This window comes from Macaca nemestrina, chromosome 17 (genome assembly GCF_043159975.1).
Source record: "Macaca nemestrina isolate mMacNem1 chromosome 17, mMacNem.hap1, whole genome shotgun sequence".
NCBI classification, from domain to species: Eukaryota; Metazoa; Chordata; class Mammalia; order Primates; family Cercopithecidae; genus Macaca; species Macaca nemestrina.
In genome coordinates this window covers 39,346,855-39,369,258 of record NC_092141.1, presented here as the reverse complement: position 1 = coordinate 39,369,258, position 22,404 = coordinate 39,346,855, and the positions used below count along the sequence as shown (strand labels likewise).

General features: G+C 45.7%; 1 protein-coding gene across 1 annotated transcript; it reads right to left on the bottom strand.

Moving 5' to 3' along the window:
• Positions 1 to 13,235: 13,235 nt before the first annotated feature.
• On the bottom strand, positions 13,236 to 15,197 carry LOC139359546 (C-C motif chemokine 4). Its single transcript, XM_071082663.1, has 3 exons — positions 14,878 to 15,197; positions 14,207 to 14,321; positions 13,236 to 13,614 (listed from the first exon to the last, which is right to left on the bottom strand). Exons 1-3 carry the CDS (start codon positions 14,951 to 14,953, stop codon positions 13,527 to 13,529), a joined length of 279 nt encoding a protein of 92 aa, XP_070938764.1. The 5' UTR covers positions 14,954 to 15,197; the 3' UTR covers positions 13,236 to 13,526.
• Between the last annotated feature and the right edge of the window lie 7,207 nt (positions 15,198 to 22,404).

Here is a 22,404-nt window from a genome sequence, read left to right as displayed (position 1 = left end):
TTTCCCAATGCCATCATCTCAAAATCAGGGCTGAGAATCTCCCTGACATAGATTGAGAATTAGTCATTTCTGTAAAAGCAATAGCAAATATTCAATGCTTTCATATCACATTAGAAAGAACATGGCTCCTATTATTCCCCAGAGAGGGTTTCTTGATTTGATTCCTAACAAGGGAATGTTTCCCCGCCTCCCCGCCTCCCTGCCCCCTTTGACGTTATTACTAATGACACCCAATAAAAGCCTTTCTCCAGCAAAGCCAGAAACCCATTCTGGAGGTGAATGTGAATTCACCACAAGCAGCATCATTGCTCAGAGAACCTTCTGGAAGCACAAGTGTCCCCTGTCCCTGGCTTTCTAACCTTCACTCCCACTCCCCTGTTTTGCCAGCAATCAACCTCCATGCTCACTGCCTGCAGGGGAGGGTGGGTAGAGTTTAAACTAACAAGTCAGTTGAGATCCTCAGTACTATTTTTTTAACTCATAACAGACAAAATAGTTCTGAAAGTGCATTTCAGGATCTGGACTTTTTGAGAGAAAAGGATTTGAGTGTGGGAGGGAGAAGGTGCTCCTAAGGTTAAACCCCCAAAGACAATGGGGATAGGGATGATACCATTAGTAATATATGCATTTTTAAATTAGTGATAATTTTTAAGAGCTAGTTTCCCACATACTGAGAGAAAATCAGATAGACATTCACGGGAGAATAATGTGAAAGATATGAGCCAGAAAGCTGGACATCTGAGAATGACCCCAATAGGACGCCATCCTGCCTGGGAAGAGGGAGGACTGTAGGTGCAGGGGGGCAGCAGGGAGGTGTGCCCGGAAACACCACCAGTCTTTCCAAGAAGCCCCTGGCCTGGTAGGCTCAGAGAAGCTTAGGGTGGGACACGGGACAGAGTCACAGCCCTGACCCAGGAGGACATGGCAGGACAAGTGACCCGGCAGTGACCAGAAAGGTTGAAATGCACCTCATCAGTGGCTATCAGGGGTCAGGGGTCAATCATGAGTGAGAGTCCTGCATCCCCTGACAGCTCAATCACACTCCAGCCTTCCAGAATGCAGAGGGGCCCTGGGAAGAACTGGAGGAGAGAAGAGAAAGAAGGATGGGAGAGGGAAGATTCTCAATTGGAAAAAAAAAACAGCAAGAAACTTTGTTTACCTTGTTGGTCAGATTAAATTTCTGCCACCAAGAGAAATTGAGATTGAAAAGCTAAATTTAATTATGGAGAAAATAAAATTATGTTTTTTTGCACAACAAAGTCAATGACTATGAAATTTATAAGCATCACGTGAAACAGGCAGTTTTACAAAACTTACCAAGGATGTTTCCAGCAACCACTTGTTTAGGGAACAGAGTAAAGGGGAGAGAAGGTGGCATTTTCAAACCTCAAGAAAGTGTTCTATGTCAGAATTCAATTTGTCCCAGAGCACAGCTGTCAAGAGCTTTGTAAATCTAGGCCTGTAGGAGGAGAGGGCTAAAGTACTTTCAGGATAAAGGCTAGAAGACTAAGGCCCTGATCAGTTGGGCAGTCTCCATTATTGCACATTATTGCATTTGCTATTCCGTTCTCTGACACTTCTAAAAGGCTGGGGAATCTCCAGATGTGTTCATAAAAGAGTGGTAGCAATTACTCATTGCTTCTAGGAAAAGAAACTGTATATGTTACAACAAAGTCGGTCCCCATACAAATGGAGTCTTTCCCTGTTTAGTGCTGTGAAGCCAATATACAAAACCAAAAGCAAGTGTCAAGTAGTGCAGGCTTTATTCCATGGCCACTGTATTAGTCAGGGGTCTCTTAGAGGGACTGAACTAGTAGGATAGATAGATAGATAGATAGATAGATAGATAGATAGATAGATAGATAGATAGATAGAAACGGAATTTATTAAGCATTAACTTACAAGATAACAAAGTCCCACAATAGGCTGTCTGCAAGCTGAGGAGCAAGGAGGTCCAGTCCGAGTCCCCAAACTGAAGAACTTGGAGTCAGATGTTCGAAGGCAGGAAGCATCCACAATGGGAGAAAGATGTAGGCTGGGAGGTCAGGTCCATCTCTCTTTTTCACATTTTCCTGCCTGCTTTATATTCTCTGGAAGCTTATTAGATTGTACCGACCAGATTAAGGGTGGATCTCCTTCCCCAGCCCACTGACCCAAATGTTAATTTCTTTTGGCAACACCCACAGACACACCCAGGATTAATACTTTGTAACCCTCAATCCAATCAAGTTGACACTCAGTATTAACCATCACAAGTCCACCCCTTGTCAACTTGAACCATACACATCTCCTGAGATCATACATAATCTTCAAATAAAGACAGTAATGAGGTCATAATTACATGTAACATAATACAATTATCTTTTCTACCATCAGAAACACACCAATCCCCAACCCAAATACTATTACATAAAGTGAACAACACTTAAATGCTGATACGAAGCCAGTAAATCTTACGTCACATAATAAAGGAAAAGAAAATAAAATGAAGATATTTTCTTAATACAAGTCTATACATGCACAAACATGTTTTTAACAAAAGAAGGAGGAAACGCTCATGACAGTTACAGACCTCATTTTTGCAGCTGGTCACGTGGTCTGGCTGGTATTGATGACTACCTTCTTCTACTCCGCACTCTGTATTCCCTTTGCTTTCAGCAAGCACCTCAGTAGGTCTTGTTTTTGCTGTTGTTGTTGTTGTTTTGTTTGTTTGTTTGTTTTCCTGGTGGAGTGACCCAAACCTTCATTCCTGAAAGGTCTGAGTCATTTGTAGTCCTGCCTGGATTGGGCTGTTGTAGTTTCCCATTGACGTTAATCACAAGGCATGGTAATACTAAGAGACGCCCAATGGATCTCCTGTATTCCATGCATACTCCTCCTTACCTCTGTTGTGGAGTAGTAGTCTGATTTCATCTTGATAGTCTGGGTCAATCACCCCAGCCAACACTGTAACTCCCTTCTTAGCCTGTTGACTTAAAGTTAGGAGGAGCCCAAAGCGTCCCGGTGGCAATCTTAACTTCTAGTTTAATGGAATTGTCGTTGTGTCTCCTGGTGGCAGCGTTCCTCCCTGTGGAACTAAGACCTCTGGGCCAGCAGAACATAATGTTGTGAGGATAGGAAGCAAAAATTTTGCTAGTGGATCACTAGGGGTGATGGTGAGGGGTGCCACTTCCACTTCCATCCCTTGATTCCTGGACCCGTGAATCCTGGCTAAACAGTACCATATATTGGAGGCTGATTCAGCGCATACATGGCCTTCTGGAGAACTTTGCCCCAGCCCTGCAAAGTATTGTCAACTAGTTGGCGTTGTCATTGTGACTCCAAAAGACCATTCCACCGTTCTATCAATCTAGCTGCTTCAGGATGATGGGGAACATGGTAAGACCAGTGAAGTGAGCTAACTTTCGTTAGCCGTAAAGTGAGTGCCTTGGTCAGAGGCAATGCTGTGTGGAATACCATGACGGTGGATAAGGCATTTTGTGAGTCCATTGATGGTAGTCTTGGCAGAAGCATTGCATACAGGATAGGCAAGCTCGTATCAGGAGTAAGTGTCTATTCCAGTGAGGACAAACCTCTGTCCTTTTCATGATGGAAGAGGTCCAATATAATCAACCTGCCACCAGGTGGCTGGCTGATCACCCCGAGGAATGGTGCCATATCCAGTTCTCCGTGTTGGTATCTGCTGCTGGCAAATTGGACACTCAGCAGTGGCCATAGCCAGGTCAGTTTTGGTGAGTGGAAGTCCATCTTGCTGAACCCATGTGTAGCCTCCATCCCTGCCACCATGACCACTTTGTTCATGGGTCCATTGGGCAGTGACAGGGATGGCTGGGGAAAGAGGCTGAGTGGTGTCCACATTATGACTCATCCTATCCACTTGATTGTTAAACTCCTCCTCCGCTGACGTCACCCGTTGGTGAGGACTCACATGGGATACAAATGTCTTCACAGTTTTTGACCACTTAGAGAGTTCCATCTACATACTTCTTCCCCAGATTTCTTCGTCACCAATTTTCCCATGCTTCTTCCAAGTCCCTGACCATCCAGCCAAGCCATTGACTACAGCCCAGGAATCAGTATATATTTGTCCATTTCTCCTTTCATGCAAAGTGCACAACCAGGTGCACTGCTTGAAATTCTGCCCACTGGGAAGATTTCCCTTCACCGCTATCCTTCAGGGATGTCCTAGAAAGAAGCTGTAGTGCTGCAGCTGTCCACTTTCAGGTGGTGCCTGTGTATCGTGCAGAACCATCGGTGAACCTAGCCTTAGTCTTCTCTTCCTCTGTCAACTGATCATAGGGAACTCCCCATGAGGCCATCAGTGAAGGCTAGGGGAGAGAAGGCAGGTGACAGGAGTGGAGACCCTGGGCATTTGAGCCATGTCCTCATGTAACTTACTTGGCTTTCAGGACCTGCTTGAGCCTGATCACATACATACCACTTCCATTTGATGATGGAATGCTGCTGCGCATGGCATGGCCCACTTCATGGCTAGATGGGTCAGAAAGCACCCAGTTCATGATAGGCAGTTCAGGTCACACGGTGACTTGATGACCCACAGTCAAACGTTCAGTTTCCACCAAAGTCCAGTAACAGGCCATGAACTGTCTCTCAAAAGGAGTGTAGTTATGTGAAGAAGATGGCAGGGCCTTGCTCCAAAATCCTAGAGGCCTCTGCGGTGATTCACCTATGGGAGCCTGCCAAAGGCTCCAAACAGCATCCCTATTTGCCACTGACACCTCAGACACCATTGGATCTGCTGTGTCATGTGGTCCAAGTGGCATAGCAGCTTGCACAGCAGTCTGTACCTGTTGCAGAGCCTTCTCCTGTTCTGGACCCCATTCAGAACTGGCAGCCTTTCGGGTCACTCGATAAACGGGCCAGAGTAACATACCCAAACGAAGAATGTGTTGCTTCCCAAATCCAAATCGGCCCACTAGGCTTTGTGCCTCTTTCTTGGTTGTAGGAGGGGCCAAACGCAGGAACTTATCCTTTGCCTTAGAAAGAATATCTCGACAGGCCCCACACCACTGAACCCCTAGAAATTTTACTGATGTAGAATGTCCCTGAATTTTAGTCAGATTTATTTCCCATCCTCTGGCATGCAAATGTGTCACAAATAAGTCCAGTGTGTTTGCTACTTCTTGCTCACTGGATCCAATCATCAGAATGTCATCATTGTAATGGACCAGTGTGATATCTTTTGGAAGCAAAAAGTGATCAAGGTCTCTCTGAATAAGATTATGACACAAAGCCAGAGAGTTGATATACCACCGAGGTGGGACAGTAAAGGTATATTGCTGGCTTTGCCAGCTGAAGACAAATTGCTTCTAGTGGGCCTTATGGACAGGAATGGAGAGAAAGGCATTTGCTAAGTCAATAACTGCACACCAGGTACCAGGAGACATGTTAATTTGCTCAAGCAATGAAATCACATCCAGTTTCATTGGAAATCAGCTGCAATTGGAGTCACCACTTGGTTAAGCTTACGATAATCCACTGTAATTCTCCAAGATCTGTCATCTGCACAGGCCAAATGGGAAGCTTGAATGGAGATGTGGTGGGAATCACCACCCCTACAACCTTCAGGTCCTTAATGGTGGCACTAATTGCAATCCCTCCAGGGATGTGATGTTGTTTTGGATTTACTATTTTTCTAGGTAGAGGCAGCTCTAATGGTTTCCATTTGACCTTTCCCACCATATTAGCCCTCACCCTACCAGTTAGGGAGCCAGTGTAGGGGTTCTGCCAGCTGCTGAGTACGTCTATGCCAATCATGCATTCTGTCACTGGGGAAATGACCACAGCGTGAGTCCAGGGACCCACTGGGCCCACTGTAAGTCGGACCTGAGCTAAAACTCCATTAATTACCTGACCTCCATAAGCCCCTACTTTAACTGGAGGACCACAGTGACATTTTGAGCCCCCCTGGAATCAACACCAAATCAGAGCTAGTGTCCAGAAGTCCCCCAAAAGTATGATCATTTCTCCTTCCCCAGTGCACAGTTACAAAGATTCACTGCCTAAATTGTCAGTAATGTAGTGGGGTCCTTCCTCAAGGGGACCTGGCCTCCCCTTCATTCAAAGGGTTCTGGGTCTCTAAACAGGCTCAGTCCTGGAAATTGATTGAGGGGTCGCGATTCTGTGTTTTTATGATTCAAATTAGACTTTTGTCCATTCGACCTGCAAGTTCTCTGTATAATTTAAGTAGGAATGCAGTAGGCTTCCTATCAACTTCACGTCTAGAACACTGAGATTAATTAGCCAATGCCAGAGCTCTACATAAGTCAGATTATTCTGATTGCCACTTTGCCTCTACTGCCAATTACGGTAGCTATGCCCACCTTGCCTTTGATGGTTGAGTGCTGCCACTTAGACCTTGCTACCTTGGGATCCAATTATTCCCATTGTATTTACATTTTGTAGTTGAGTGACTGCAGTTCCCACCATTAAATGTGACATACAGAGAAGAGCAATCACAGGGCTCTTCAAAGATACTGGTGCTGCACTCACATGTCTATTTCTCAAGGCATTGGTCAAGGGTATATATTCTGGACCCTACCCACTGGGATGAGTAGGTCTAGAGTGACTAATCCACTCCACCATCCCAATCTCCTTAAGCCTTTGGATCCCTTCCTCTACATTAAACCATGAGAGATCAGGGATTTACAGCTCACTCACAGTGGGCCATCTTTTAATCCATATTTCAGCTAACCAAGCAAATAAACTATTAGAATCATTTTTAACTCCCCAAGCTGCGACATTAAATGCAGAGTCCCTGCTTAGTGGGCCCAAACCAATAAATTCAGCCTGATCCAACTCTATGTTCCTTCCACCATTATCCCATACCCATAATATCCATTCCCATGGCTGTTCTCCAGATTACTGTTTTTATAAATTAGAGAACTGAAACAGTTCTCTTGAAGTGCTGTGCACCTCCTCATGGGTCACACTCTGAACCTTACCTCCAGGGACCCACCGGGACTTTAGTTACAGGTCTGGACTGTCATCAATGTAATGGACCAGACTTTAGTTACAGGTCTAGACTGTCATCAATGTAGTGGACCAGGAAACAGGGGTGTTGGGGTGGCTCCTGAGGATAATCAATATTATTTTGCTTGGCAACTGCCTCAGGGGAGGCCATCCCTGTTGCCTCAGGCAGCACAGGCTTTATCTCCTCAGACAAAGGAGGAAAGGCTGATGGCAGCATGGGTTGGGGAGTGGATGTTGCCACTGTTGGAGATGGGGAAGCTGTTCCTTCGGCAACAAAGGTACATCAGAGTTTACAAACTCAGTGTCCCCAGCTTCATCTGGGTCCTCCCACATTTCCCCATTCCAAGTTGCAGGGTCCTGTTATTTTCCAATCAATGCCCTCACTTTAACAGTAGACACCTGGTGAGGCTATACATGCACGTTTTGTTGCAGGCCAGCCACTTGCATCATAAGAGTTTGTGTCTGTTTTTTCACAATTTCAGCTCTTTCTGTACAGGAGATGAGGGTCTCACTCAGGGCAATCTTAGCAGATTTGAGGCTCGGTATCTGCTTCTGAAGCCGGGAGACAAAATCCCTGAGTTCATCATTTTCTTTCATCACTTTGTCTATTGAACTCAGGAGCAACCAACCAGCTTCGTTATGTTCCTTGGTTCTCCACATATGGTCAAAGTATTATGTATAGAGTCACTAAACTCCTTGCCACTCACAAGAAGTGAATCAAGCATGTCAAATGCACTTACTTTGCTTAAGTCTCTAAACAGTTCACACCAAGGACTATCAGTGTTCTCCGTACTATTAGACGCAGAGTCCTTAGCATTTTGGGGTCTAACCATATTAAGCAGCCAACTCTAGAAACCCCAAAACCATTGAAAGAACTCCATCCTTAATATCCTGTTTCTCTAGAACCACTCCAGTACCAAAATCTGTGTTAGGGTTCTCTTGGAGGGACAGAACTAATAGTATGTATATATAATATATATATTTATATATTATATATATGTGTATATATATTATATAAATATATATTATAGGATATATAAATTATATATATATAAATATATATGGGATATATTAAGTGTTAACTTACACAATCACAAGGAAACATACAGCAGAGGAGAAAAATGTAAGCTGGGAGGCTAGGCCCATCTCTCCTTTTCCAAGTCCCTACCAGAAAGACAAGAGGACCCCCGAAAGAAATGAATCAGGAGTCACTGTAAATAACAAACGTCTCCCTGAGGAGCCCAGGGACATAGGCTCCTGAGATTTAGAAGCAACTAACACAGCCAGAAGAAATTATTTCCCTACAGCTGTGCTGGTCTCCCAGTTGGGAATGTTTCCATAGAAGGGGAGAGTCTCCCAGACCATCCTCCACCAAGTCCCATCAAGCCCATCTTCTCTGAAAAAAATTAATTTTGATTTTCTCATTCCATATATATATATATGTTATATATATATATATATTTTACATACTTATCATATAGAGCCATCCTTTGGTATCCACAGGGGATTGGTTCTAGGAATTCTCATGGCTTCCAAAATCTACACATGCTCGAGTCTCTGACATAACATAGCATAGTATTTGCCCATAACCTATGCACATCCTCCCATATACTTTAATGTCTAGATTACTTAGAATACCTAAACAATGTAAATGCTATTAATAAATGTAAATGTAGATGGTTGTTATACTGCATTGTTTTTTATTTGTATTTTTTTAGTTTTCAGTTTTTGAGACAGGATATTGCTCTAGCACCCAGGATGGAGTGTATTCACGTCATCTCAGTTCTTTGTAACTTCTGCCTCTTGGGCTCATGTGATCCTCCTGCCTCAGCCTCCCAAGTAGCTGGGACTACAGACATGTGCCACCTCACTCAGCTAATTTTGGTACTTTTTTGTAGACAGGGTCTTGTTATGTTGCTCAGGACGGTCTCTAATTCCTAAGCTCAAATATTCCTCCCACCTTGGCCTCCTAAAGTGCTGGGATTACAGGTGTGAGCCACCACACCTGGCCTATTGTGTTTTTTTTCCCCAGATATTTTCCATCCATCATTGGTTGAATCCACAGTTGTGGAACCCACATATACAAAGTGTTGATTGTATCTAAAAACGAAACTATTTAAAAGGTAGAAAAACGCAGCCACGATTTTGTCTCTTAATTCCTTTCTTCCATTTTCCTGTCTGCTAGACTCAGTGGCAACCCAAGAGGGAAGGAGTTTAGACGGGAGAACAGGTAGAGATAAGTGGGAAAGAGAAGGCATTAAGGCCTTCAAGTCTGTAAAGGGTGAATGCAGGCTGCAGCACAGGACTGCCACCTGGTCGCTGGTCTCAGCTGCCAGGAAGAGCTGTGGCTTTGTCACCATCCTCAGCTCGTCTTGCTCCCTTGATCCCTGCCTCAGTTTGCTCGGCTCCTGGCCTCCTTGGAGGAAAATGCCTGTGTCAATGGGAGCACGATGGAGGGTTCCAGGTTGAGGTGGGATGGGGGATAAGGACATGTTTGCATGAACGTGTCCTAAAGGAACATGTACATAAGGAAATGGACTCCCATCTGGAGAGTGAGCAGGGGGAGGTGGGCACTGCAAGGAGCAGGAAGACAGGCCGGATGTCTAGAGGTTGCTCCGTAATCCCTAGTTCCTTTCAAGTGTCCTGCTTTGTCTGTTCTGGCTTTCACCCCAACCCAGAAACCTGGAGAAACCTCAACTGGAACGTCGAATGAGAAGATTCCAGCTCTCTGGGCCCAGGGTGAAAAAAGGAAGTTGTATGAAAAGAGGAGAAAGGAAAAAACAGTCTCATATTGTGCAACAGGTGAAGTCCCACGTTGCCCCACTTTGAGGATTCCATGCTGCCGTTTGTAATTCCTGGTGAAGCATTTCTTCATGAGGCTGCCCAGGCTCCTGCAGCCTTCCCTGGTGGTCCTGCCTCTGTGGAGCTGAGCTCCTCCCTTCCCATTTGCTGAGTGGGAAAGGGACTCCATCGTGAGGGAGGAGAGCTTGATTCTGGCCCTAGCCCTGCCTGCTCACTAACAATGAACCAGAGACAGGTCATGGTTCTGCTCTGGGCTGCATCTGACAGATGAGAGGATGGACTCTCCCAGGTAACAATCCGGGACCCCTCAGAGCACCCTAGGTGTCTCTAGAAGAGGCATGCTTCCTAAGGGTCCTGGACCCTGGGTCAAGCCTCAGCCCCAGAATTCAGTTGCTGAAGCAGATCTCCCCTTGGGACGCCTCTCCTCATTATAGTCCATCTCCTTGAGGTGTGTCCCTCTCACCCTGGGTTCCTCCTGCAGGGAGGTTTGGCTCACCGTCCAGAATGCTCCCTTTCCTGCCACACTGAGCTACTGGGGGTCGCTATTGGTGACGCGTCAGTTGGTGGTTGTATTTGTTTCTATTGCTGCAAAACATTACCATGCACTTAGCGTCTTATAACCACATATTTATTCTCTCAAAGTTCTAGAAGTGAAAAGTCTGAAACTAGTTTCCCTGGGCCACACTCCCTCTGCAGGCTCTAGGGGAGGAACCATTTCCTTGCCTTTTCCAGCTTCCAGAGCTGCATCCTCACACCTCTTGGCTCCTGGCCTCTTCCTCCATCTTCTAAGCCAGCAGCATAGCATCTTTCTTCTCTGGTCACATTGCTACCTTCTCCGCTATTGCCACATTTTTCTCTTCCTCCTTCTTATAAGGACACTTACAACTACATTAGGGCCTGACCAGATAATTCAGGGCAATCACTCATCTCAAGATCCATAACTTGATCATATCTCCAGAGTCCCTCCTGCCACATAAAGTGACATTGACAGGTTCTGGGGAATAGGATGTGGATGTCTTGGGGGCCATTATTCAGCTACCACAGTGATCTATACCTTGTCTCTGGCTTGGGGTCATCCATTCTCTCTCCCATCCCATCCCCTTATAATAGAATTGTATATTTTTCTCCAAATCCACACCCTAATCTTACAGGCCATCCCAACTGCCCCTCCCTTCACTTTCTTTAGGCTCTGAGAATATTCTAGGAGACTGCCCTCCAACGGAACTTTCTGTGATGATGGACAGAAAGTCCATAATCCGTGCTGTCTAATGTGGTAACTAGCCATGTTACCAAGGGCTACTGAGCACTTGAAATGCGATAGTGTGACTCAGGAACTAAATTTTATTTTATTTTATTTTATTTATTTATTTATTTTTTTGAGACGGAGTCTCGCTCTGTCACCCAGGCTGGAGTGCAGTGGCCGGATCTCTGCTCACTGCAAGCTCCACCTCCCGGGTTTACGCCATTCTCCCGCCTCAGCCTCCCGAGTAGCTGGGACTACAGGCGCCCGCCACCTCGCCCGGCTAGTTTTTTGTACTTCTTTTTAGTAGAGACGGGGTTTCACCGTGTTAGCCAGGATGGTCTCGATCTCCTGACCTCGTGATCCGCCCGTCTCGGCCTCCCAAAGTGCTGGGATTACAGGCGTGAGCCACCGCGCCCGGCCAGGAACTAAATTTTAAATTTTATTTCATTTTAATTAAATGTAATGAAATTGTAAATTGCCACTTTGGCCAGTGGCTAACATATTGGACAGCTCAGATCTAGGCAAATGAAAGCAGAAACTATGGCCGGGCACATTCTTCACTGCCAGCCTCTCCTCACACCTGTTTTGGATGAGCTATGCCCCCAACCTCCTCCTCTCGGTCCCCGCAGAATCTGAAGGAGGCTTCCACTGGGGCTCTGGAATGACGGAAGTGACTAAGGGCAGAACAGGAAGGGAATTGTGTCTGTTTTCCCCAGAGAAGTACAGGGCCCCAGTTCTGCTTTTGCAGAGGACTAAGAACACCCGAAGGATTTTCAAGGTAGTCTCGGCCTTGTCCTTACTCGACCAGTCTCCCTTTTGAGGACCACAGAGGTGTGTCACTAGGGAAGGTGTGCAGGAAAGGGCCCGAGCCTGGGAGCTGGCACTGGCCAGGGTCCTGCTCTGCTATGCACTCGCTGAGTGACATGTGGCAAGTTACTTCCCAGGCCTTGGCCCTCAGTTTCCATAAAATGAGAGAGTTGGACGAGATGGTCTAAAGTTTCCTTTTAGCTTTAGTAGACCATGAGTCTATGTCCTGTGGATCAGGCTTTATTGTGCATGTAATTCTGTTTCAGAGCCGTGTTGTCTCTGACCCATGGAATAGGCAGTTCTGATTGAAGGATAATTAAGTAGAAGTGGCTTTAGGTTACTCTTGCAACACTTCCAAACAAAACCAGACCTCCGGTCAGGCGCCGTGGCTCACACCTGTAATCCCAGCACTTTGGGAGGCTGAGGCGGGCGGATCACGAGGTCAGGAGATCGAGACCATACTGGCTAACATGGTGAAATCCCGTCTCTATTAAAAATACAAAAATTAGCCGGGCGTGGTGGCGGACCCCTGTGGTCCCAGCTCCTCCAGAGGCTGAGGCAGGAGAACGGCATGAACCCGGGAGGCGGAGCTTGCAGTGAGCTGAGATTGTGCCACTGCACTCCAGCCCGGGCGAAGGAGCGAGACTCTGCCAAAAAAAAAAAAAAAAAACCGAAACAGACCTCCATCCTTCTGTCCTCATGACAACACTTCACAGTAGCTTGGGCTTTAGAGTGCTGATCCGTCAACTAACTAATCTAATCCTCATGATGACCCTGATAACTGCTAGGTCCATTTTAAGCGAAAAGGCTGAAGCTCACAGAGGGAAGGAGAGAATCTTCCAGGTGCCCGGTCCCATGATGGGTGCTTTACATATCACCTCACAACAGCCCTTCGAAATGGTTAATGTTATCCCCATTTCACAGGTGTGAACACTGAGGTCTAATAAGGCAAGATGACTTTCCCAATGTTATGCTGGTAATCAGATGATGAAGACACTTTTCGCACTCTTCTTCCCGCCTTGCTGTGCTGCTTCCCCTGTTTACAACTTCCTCTCAAGATGTTGAAATGATAACCTCCTTTTTTGGGGCATTCTTTCATGACACTCCCCAAGTCGACCTACGAGCCTCAACAAGTCACTTCACCTCTCTGTGCCTCTGTTTCCTTAACTGTGAAACTGGGGACAACAGTCCCTACTTCATAAGGGTGTTAAAACCCTTGTTGAAAGTACGCAGTGAGATGTATGAAGAGTGCTCAGCCCAGAGCTCATATTAAGGATGCAGCAATTGCTCATTCTTACTCCTTTTGGAAACTGTAGTTTGCCCCTCCGATAGTACCAGGCAATTCCTTTTACCCCCAAATCAAATTAAAATCACAAAGAAACTGTCTGCATTTTATTTTAAAGTTTTATTATGAAAACACATGGAATTAACGGTGTTATCCATGTATTTGCAGCAGCAGAGAAACAGTGACGGTGGACCATCTCCATAGGAGACACTTTGGCTAAACAAATATAAATAATGGAAATAACACCTAATACAATAACACAGCACATAAAAAGATTAAATTAAGAGAAGGGACAGGAACTGCGGAGAGGAGTCCTGAGTATGGAGGAGATGCCTCTCATGGAGAAGCGTCCAGGCTCAGGTGACCTTCCCTGAAGACTTCCTGTCTCTGAGCAGCTCAGTTCAGTTCCAGGTCATTAACATACTCCTGGACCCAGGTCTCACTGGGGTCAGCGCAGACTTGCTTCCCTCTTTTGGTTTGGAATCTGTAGAACAAGGAGCGGACAGATGAGAATCCCATGAGACCTTTGAGGTCATCTGGCTTTTTCCCTTGCCTGGGGTCGGTATCTTCCTCTGCCTGACCATGGTCCATGTGGGCAGCTCTGGTGCATGGGATCCTTCCCGGGGCAGTGCTGGAACCAGACTCCCTGTAACTTCCACCCACTGGAGTTAGCTGTGGGCCCCAGGGGTTTCCCAGATTAGGAACCAGAGGGCATTACAATCAATATGAATAGATCTCCCCATTCCCTGCCAGCCTGGCAGTGACTTTTCCACATGTCTTTCTAGCACGGTTTGAGAAATCAGTCCCTATGTCATGTGACCTGTCCAATTTCCCCTGCTTTCCAGTCCTCTGGATAACTTCCTCCCCAGAAACCCCTTCTCTCTCGGCTCCTGCTCAGCCGCCTTCAGCACTTGAAAAGTGAGTTCATGACCTGTGTCCTCACTGCTCTCAGGGAAGGCTTCAGCCCTGAGAGCTGCCTCCCCACTGCTCAATCACCCCCCTCCCCAAAACAGGCCCCTTTTTAAAATCCAGCCCTCACCCTTGCCTCCCAGAGCAGCCCAGGGGTTGATACTCACACCACAGCTGGCTGGGAGCAGAGGCTGCTGGTCTCGTAGTAATCTACCACAAAGTTGCGAGGAAGCTTCCTCGCGGTGTAAGAAAAGCAGCAGGAGGTGGGAGGGTCTGAGCCCACTGAAAGGAAAGGCCAGGGTGAGATCAACCCTGCACATGGGAGCTGTTTATGTTGGCTTCTAGTTTTGTGTCTTCTTTGAGCATCCCTGTGGAGCTACCAGAACCACAAATATGGTCCCTCGTTTCCATTCCCACCTCACCTGAGCGGGAGTCTTATTCTGAATACTGGATCTTCAGACAAGAACAAGAAAGAAATCTAGAAGACTGGAACTGGATTCAGTCTCAGAACACATCACACTCCCTTCATGTGACAGATGGGAAAACCAAAGCACAGAGAGGGACAGGGGCTTGCTTGAACAAGTAATTAGAGGCAGAGCCAATTCAACAGTCTGACTTCCAGCCCATCTTTTTCCTCTGCTAGTTGCTAATTCTTGAGAAAATACGAACTTGAATGTTATTGAATACTAGACTCTATATTTAGCGCAGACTTCGTGGCAATCTTCCTAGCTGCCTTTTGTCCCATCCCCAGATCCCACTGTTTGACCAGCCACAACTAGAAAAAAGGACTCTGCCTACACCTCGGCTCTGGAAACAGCAGCTGCGAAAGTGGACTTACTTGGTGCTGAGAGTGCTGGAGAGCAGAAGGCAGCTGCTAGCGCGAGGAGAGACAGGACAGTCACGCGCAGCTTCATGGTGTTGGTGGAAGACAGGTTTTCTCAGAGGTGAGGCTACAGAACGCAGAAGCTTCAGAACCCAGCTGTGTCCTGTGCTGATACTGAGTTGGGAATCTCTCTTTATAGAGACTCTGAGGCCTGGGACAAATGTGGGGGCTCAGCAGAGCGAGTGGAATTTCCATGGTAGAGACGATGTCGTGGCTCCTGAAGCTAGCTGAGTGAGGAGTTCCTCTCAGCTTCTCTTCCCCAGGGCGATGTCATCATAGAGGAAAGCTGAGGGAACTGCAGGCTAGAAGAAAAGGGAAGTGGTACCACCAAAGGAAGTGACCGAGACCTGGGGGGAGAATTGCAAACCACAGAGGAAAGATGAAATGTTCACACCTGCTATAAGTGACTTGTAGACAAGAACTGTGCTGCTCTTGGTGATTGGCACCCCCAGATGCTGGAGGGTTCATGTCAGTCTTTCCAGGCTGGCCACAAGCCTGGCCCCAAGAACAAAGGGGGAGCCAGGACCCCCCCATCTCTTTCCTGTGCCTTCTTCTGCTGAGCTGAGTGCCACTGAATTTTGTGCTCTGTATGTTTCCTTGGGCATGAAGAGTACAGCATTGGATGTGCAGAGGGATCCAGTGGGGTGACTCAGGAACATTTGTAACTTCTTATTGGACACAGCGTGTACCTGGCACTGGGAAAGCTGTCTTACACATATCATCTCTAATCCCTCCATAGCCCTGAGCAGGGGTGTGTCATCTCATTTTACAGATAAGACAATTGAGGATCAGAGAGTGGTCCACTGATGTGCTCAGTGCCACAGAGCTGATGAGTGGCACTGCCAAGATCTGAATCAAGATTCATCTGACTCCAAAGTCCATTTTCATTCCATGCTGTAGTCTCCAGAATAAACATAGACTGTGACCACAAACAGAAACTGCTGACTGATAGACTGCTAGGAGCTATTCCACACTCAAAGACCAATTGTACTCAAACTTAATTCAGGAAAGAGACAGGGCTAGTCTGTCCTAGAACAAGGAGGGAACGGAGAAGAAATAAAGATTTCAGGATATTTTCTTGGACCAACAAAAGAACAGGACATATAAACCAGTAAGAATCGAGTTTGGAAGACCCAGATAGAGAATGTTCTTCTAGTATAAAAACAGGATTGAGCTGGGTGCAGTGGCTCACACCTGTAATCCAGCACTTTGGGAGGCCATGGTAGGTGGATTGCTTGATCCCAGAAGTTCGAGACCAGCCTGGGCAACATGGTAAAACCCTGTCTCTACAAAAAAATACCAAAAACAATTTGGCTAGGAGTGGTGATGCACACCTGTAGTCCCAGCTGCTCAGGAGGCTGAGGTGGGAGGATCACTTGAGCCCACGAAAGTCCAGGCTGCAGTGAGTGGTAATTGTGCCACTGCACTCCAGCTTGGGTGACAGAACGAGACCCTGTCTCAAAAACAAAGCAAAGCAAAACAAAACAGAACTGTATACGTAGTAATGAGTTTATCCATGTTACAGACAAAATATGTAAACTAAGAATGTGGGTGTGTCCCAACCAGTCCATAGGGAATGCCCGTGCTTATGTTAAGCCCTGGCTGCTTTGACAGCTGCTGGGCACCTGTACAGAAGATTACAAAGGCCCTGAATACAGGAGTGTGTGAAGTTGGGCAAATGAGGGGAATGAGGATAATTGGATCAAGATCTCTATCTGCCTTTAGCTCTACTACTCTAACCTGCCTGCTCACCCCTAACCCCACTCTTCTCTGAGAAAGAAAAAAGAAGAGTAGGCTGGGAGCGGTGGCTCAAGCCTGTAATCCCAGCACTTTGGGAGGCCAAGGCGCATGGATCACGAGGTCAGGAGATTGAGACCATCCTGGCTAACATGGTGAAATCTTGTCTCTACTAAAAATACAAAAAATTAGCCCAGTTTGGTGGCAGGCGCCTGTAGTCCCAGCTACTCAGGAGGCTGAGGCAGAAGAATGGTGTGAACCCAGGAGGCAGAGCTTGCAGTGAGCCAAAATCGTGCCACTGCACTCCAGCCTGGGCAACAGAGTGAGATACCGTATCAAAAAAAAAAAAAAAAAAAGAAAGAAAGAAGCGTAAAAAGAAGGAGCCATGACTTCAAACTATACTACAGGGCTACAGTAACCAAAACAGCATGGTACTGGTACAAAAACGGACACATAGACCAATAGAACAAAATAGAGAGCTCAGAAATAATGCTGCATACCTGCAACCATCTGATTTTTGACAAAGTTAACAAAAACAAGCAATGGGGAAAGGACTTCCCATTCAATAAATGATACTGGGATAATTGGCTAGACATATGCAAAAGATTGAAACTGATTCCTTCCTTACACTGTGTATAAAAATCAACTCACAATGGATTAAATACTTAAATGCAAAACCGAAAACTGTAAAACTATAAAAAATATGATATCCTGTAAGATAACCTAGACAATACCATTCTGGACATAGGATCTGGCAGAGATTTCATGATGAAGATGCCAAAAGCAAATTCCAACAAAATCAAAAACTGACAAATGGGATCTAATTAAACTAAAGAGATTCTGCACAGCAAAAGAAATTATCAGCAAAGTAAAGAGAATGTACAGAATGGGAGAAAATATTTACAAACTATGCATCTGACAAAGGTCTAGTATCCAGAATCTATAGGGAACTTAAACAAATGTACAAACAAAATACGAACAACTCCATTAAAAAGTGAGCAATGAACATAAACAGATACATTTCAAAAGAAGACATACACATGGTCAATAAACATACAAAAAAATACTCAACACCACTAATCATTAGAGAAATGCAAATCAAAACCACAATGAGATACTGTCTCAAACCAGTCTGGATGGCTATTTTTAAAAAGTCAAAAAATAACAGATGCTGGTGAGGTTGCAGAGAAAAGGAACACTTATACACTGCTGGTGGGAATGTAAATTAGTTCAGCCATTGTGGGGAGCAGTTTGGCGGTTTCTAAAAGAACTTAAAACAGAACTACCATTCGACCCAGCAATCCCATTATTAGGTATATACCCAAAGGAATAGAAATCATTCTACCATAAAGACATGTGCACATGTATTTCATCGCAACACTACTCACAATAGCAAAGACATGGAATCAACTTAAATGCCCATCGATGATAGACCAGATAAAGAAAATGTGGTATGTATACTTCTCAGTCATTAAAAAAAGAACAAGATCATGCCCTTTGTAGCAACATGGATGGAGCTGGAGGCCATTATCCTAAGTGAACTAATGCAGGAACAGAAAACCAAATACTGCATGTTCTCACTTATAAGTGGAAGCTAAACATTGAGTACACATGGACACAAAGAAGGGAACAGCAGGCACTGGGGCTGACTCAAGGGTGAAGGGTGGGAGGAGGGAGAGGATTTAAAAAAATTACCTGTCGGATACTATGCTTATTACCTGGGTGATGAAATAATTTGTACACCAAACTCCCGCAACACGCAATTTACCTATATAACAAACTTGCAAGCCTTGAGGGCAAAGAGGTAAACAGGGGTCAAGTTACAAAGAAGCTTCCATTTCATGCCAGAAATGATGTAGAATGTTTGCAAGATTTTAAAAGGAGAGAAACAGAGAATGATTTTGAGCTTTAGCAAAATTATATTGGATGCTGTATCATGGGATAGATTAAAAAGAGACAAAACTAGGCCAGGCATGGTGGCTCATGCCTGTAATCCCAGCACTTTGGGAGGCCAAAGCAGGCAGATCATTTGAGGCCAGGAGTTCAAGACCAACCTGGCCTACATGGTGAAACTCCATCTCCATGAAAAATACAAAAAATTAGTCGGGTGTGGTGGCACATGACTATAATACCAGCTACTTGAGAGGCTGAGGCAAAGAATTGCTTGAGCCTGGGAAGCCAAGGTTGCAGTGAACCAAGATCAGCCACTGCACTCCAGCCTGGGCCACAGAGTGAGACCTTGTCTCTAAATAAATAAATAAGAAAAGAAAAAAGAGTTGCTAGGACCCTCCTCTAGTTGTCATGGTGAGAAACCATAAGAACCTGACAGGCAGTGGGAGTGGTGAGAGGCAGATGCACATAAAATTGAACGTAGACTAGAGTTGGTGATTTAACAGGTGTAGGAGATGACAGAGAAAGAGGAGACAAGGGTGACTCTCGGCTTTCCAGCTTGGAATATTGATAGGAAGAGGCACTTTTTGTTGGGTAGAGAATATGGAAGAAGGGGCAAGGGACCAGGAGAGGGATCAGATGCAGTACCAAGACACACGCCCTGACCTACTGCACACATGCAAGAAATGGCCAGAGAAAATAACAAGGACTCGGGACAGGAAACAAGGGGCTGGCATCAGAAAGAAGGGGCTGTGTCAATGAGACATTGTCTGTCTAAGATGCAAGACAGGGGACTCCAGGCTGCTGCTTCTGCCTGCAGGAAAGTCGAGGCCCACACCTGCTGCAATCTGACCACGCAGACCACATATGAGAAAAGGAGGCCAAAGCTGGGCCAAACAGGATGTTATCATCAGTGAACCCATCCCTGGGGCGCCTGCTGCCAAAGGAGCTAGCGGAGGGTGACACGTGGGGAAGTGGAGCCTCGGGGCCAGAATCTGGAAGGAAAGCAATGCCCCACGCTAGAGAGCATGGGCAGCAGCGCACAGTGGGGAGGCAAGCCAAGCAGTGCAAGGCAAAGACGCCGCAGAGGACAAACTGCTCAGCCAGGATTCCCTGCACTCTGCACTGGGATGCTCTGCTGAACTGAGATGGGGCTTTACAGAGGCTGAAATGAGCCAGAACGCTGGGACACAAATCAAATCCCTCCATGCTGGAGGGTCCACGGTGTTGACTGCTGGCTACTTTCTGTCACCACCACCTGAGGAATCTTCGGTGGTCAGTTTCCCAAAGATCAAGACTGTGACACCATGCCTCCTTTCCTTCTCCCCTCCCCTCCCCTCCCCTCCCCTCCCCTCCCCTCCCCTCTCCTCCCCTCCCCTCCCTTCCCCTCCCTTCCCTTCCTTTCCTTCTCTTTAAAGTAAATCATAACCTTTTAGATCCAAGTTACTGAAAACTTCTTTCTATAAGTTTAATTTACATTTCTGTTTCAAATTGTATCTTTATTGGGACTCCCAATTCTGTCTCTCTCTTTTTTTTTTTTCTGAGACGGAGTCTCCCTCTGTCACCTAGGCTGGAGTGCAGTGGTGTGATCTCGGCTCACTGCAACCTCCTGGGTTCAGGTGATTCTCTTGCCTCCATCTCCCGAGTAGCTGGGACTACAGGCATGTGCCACCACGCTCAGCTAATTTTTTGTATTTTTAGTAGAGACAGGGTTTCACCATGTTGACCAGCCTGGTCTCAAACTCCTGGCCTCAGGTGATCTGCCTGCCTCGGCCTCCCAAAGTGCTGGGATTACAGGAATGGAGCCACCATGCCTGGCTTCAATTCTCATTTTATTTAAGGATTCTTCCTTGGCTCTGGAGACCTACCACACTTCTGACTCTCTCTCCTGATTCTCTTTGTGTGTGTGTGTTTCTTTTACTTTAAGTTCAGGGATGCATGTGCATGTTTGTTACGTAGGTAAACTTGTGTCATGGCGGTTTGGTGTACAAATGATTTCATCACCCAGGTATTAAGCCTAGTACCCATTAGTTATTTTTCTGATCCTCTCCCCTCTCCCACTCACCATGGCCTTTCTTTTCCTACCCTTCCCATTAGTATTTGAACTTCATAGTGAGGGTTCAGGCATAACACATATTGTTAGTCAAATCAGTGATTTATTTATTCATCAAATAGGTATTATGCTTCACTATATGTCAGGCATTGTGGTTGTCGCTGGAGATACGCTGGTAACTAACACAGACAGTGGAATATAAAACTGACCAATTCCATCTGCATGACCCCAGGTTCATTATTTCAACTGGGAACATCAATTTACCACCCAGGAAATGTCTAAGACACTCCCAACTCAACCCCATCCTGCATCTCCCTTACATTATTCGTTCAAGGTATATAAATTAGGCACATGCTATGCGTGCGACTATATTTCCCTCCAAGCAAAAACACATGGCAAAGGGGTCTATGTCCTGGTTTGGGGATTGATAGAGAAAGTCTTACAAATGTATAAACACTGAGATAGAATTATATATTCAATAAATCACTTTATTAAAAAGAACACAATAAGAGATAGAGACTAGGTCTGGAGGCTCATCATGTTATAATCATCATGTGCTAGGATTTGGTTTAAATCAACCAACAAGACATGGTCTGACATCAGTTTATGATCTGAGAAGACACTCTAAAAAAATCTGCCATTATAGGATTGTTGTGAGGATCAAATATAATAAGTTGTGGTACAGGACGTGTAGTGTGTGGTACCTAGAGTCAGACTACCTGGATTTGAATCCCTGCTCTGCTAGTCATCAGCTTTATGGCCTTAGGAAAATTGCTTAACCTCTATTTACTTTGGTTTCTTCACCTGTTCAACTGAGAAAGTATAATGGTAACTAAATCATAGGGCTGTTTTGAAGAGTAACAGTTCAAACATGTAAATTATGGAAATTGGCACATGGTGGTCACTCAATAAATATTACTTATTGTGAACTAAAATTTGTGTAGCTGCTAATCCATTGTTAGCATGAAATAAAAGCTTGTTTCCAAACTCCCACATTGCCTTTATTAAACTGTAAATTTCTTGAGAAAAATAAACTAAAATAAAATCAACTGGACATGGTCTAGATTTTTGAAGAGCAAATTACATAGATAACTAATTATAACACACTGTGCAGTAATCACAGAGGCAGAGGATGCCCCTAGCCAGAACACTGACTGATTCAGCAGTTTCCATTTCCTTTTCTTGCCCTCTGCAACTCACAGAAGCCAGCTCTCAGAAACAGAATCACGAGTATGGAGGGGGTTCCCCTAAGAAGGGAATGAGGGAATGCAATTCGGGGTATCAACCGAGAGCTGGGAGGCAGAGGGTGGGGTGAGAAGCAGGCATTGCTGTGATGTAGGTTTCTAATGAAACAAGTGGCAGACATACCTTTATTTGGAACTGGTAGCAATAGGGGAAGATACATGGATGCCAAAGCTCCAGTGAAACCTACCACGGCCCCTGATCTTGCCTCTGCTTCTCCTCCCTCAGGACTGGCACTAGCCATCATTGGGGTGAGATGGAAACAGAGCTCATGTGCATTGAAAGACCTAACTCTACAGATACTTAGGAAGGACAGAATTCCAAAGGCGTGGTCCCCTTGGCTTCATTGTTCTCCAGCATCAAACATATCAACTCTAACCCCTTTGTGGGGAATTCAAGGCCTGTCCTGGTTTGGTCCCAACTTAGCTTTATTATCCGTATTCGCCCCCACCGCTCTGCAGCTCCACTGAAGCACCCCCTCCTTCCTCTGAGCCCACAAAGTCACACCCAGGACTCTGCCTCAGCTGGGCCTCCACTGCCCACCCATCTATAGACGCCTA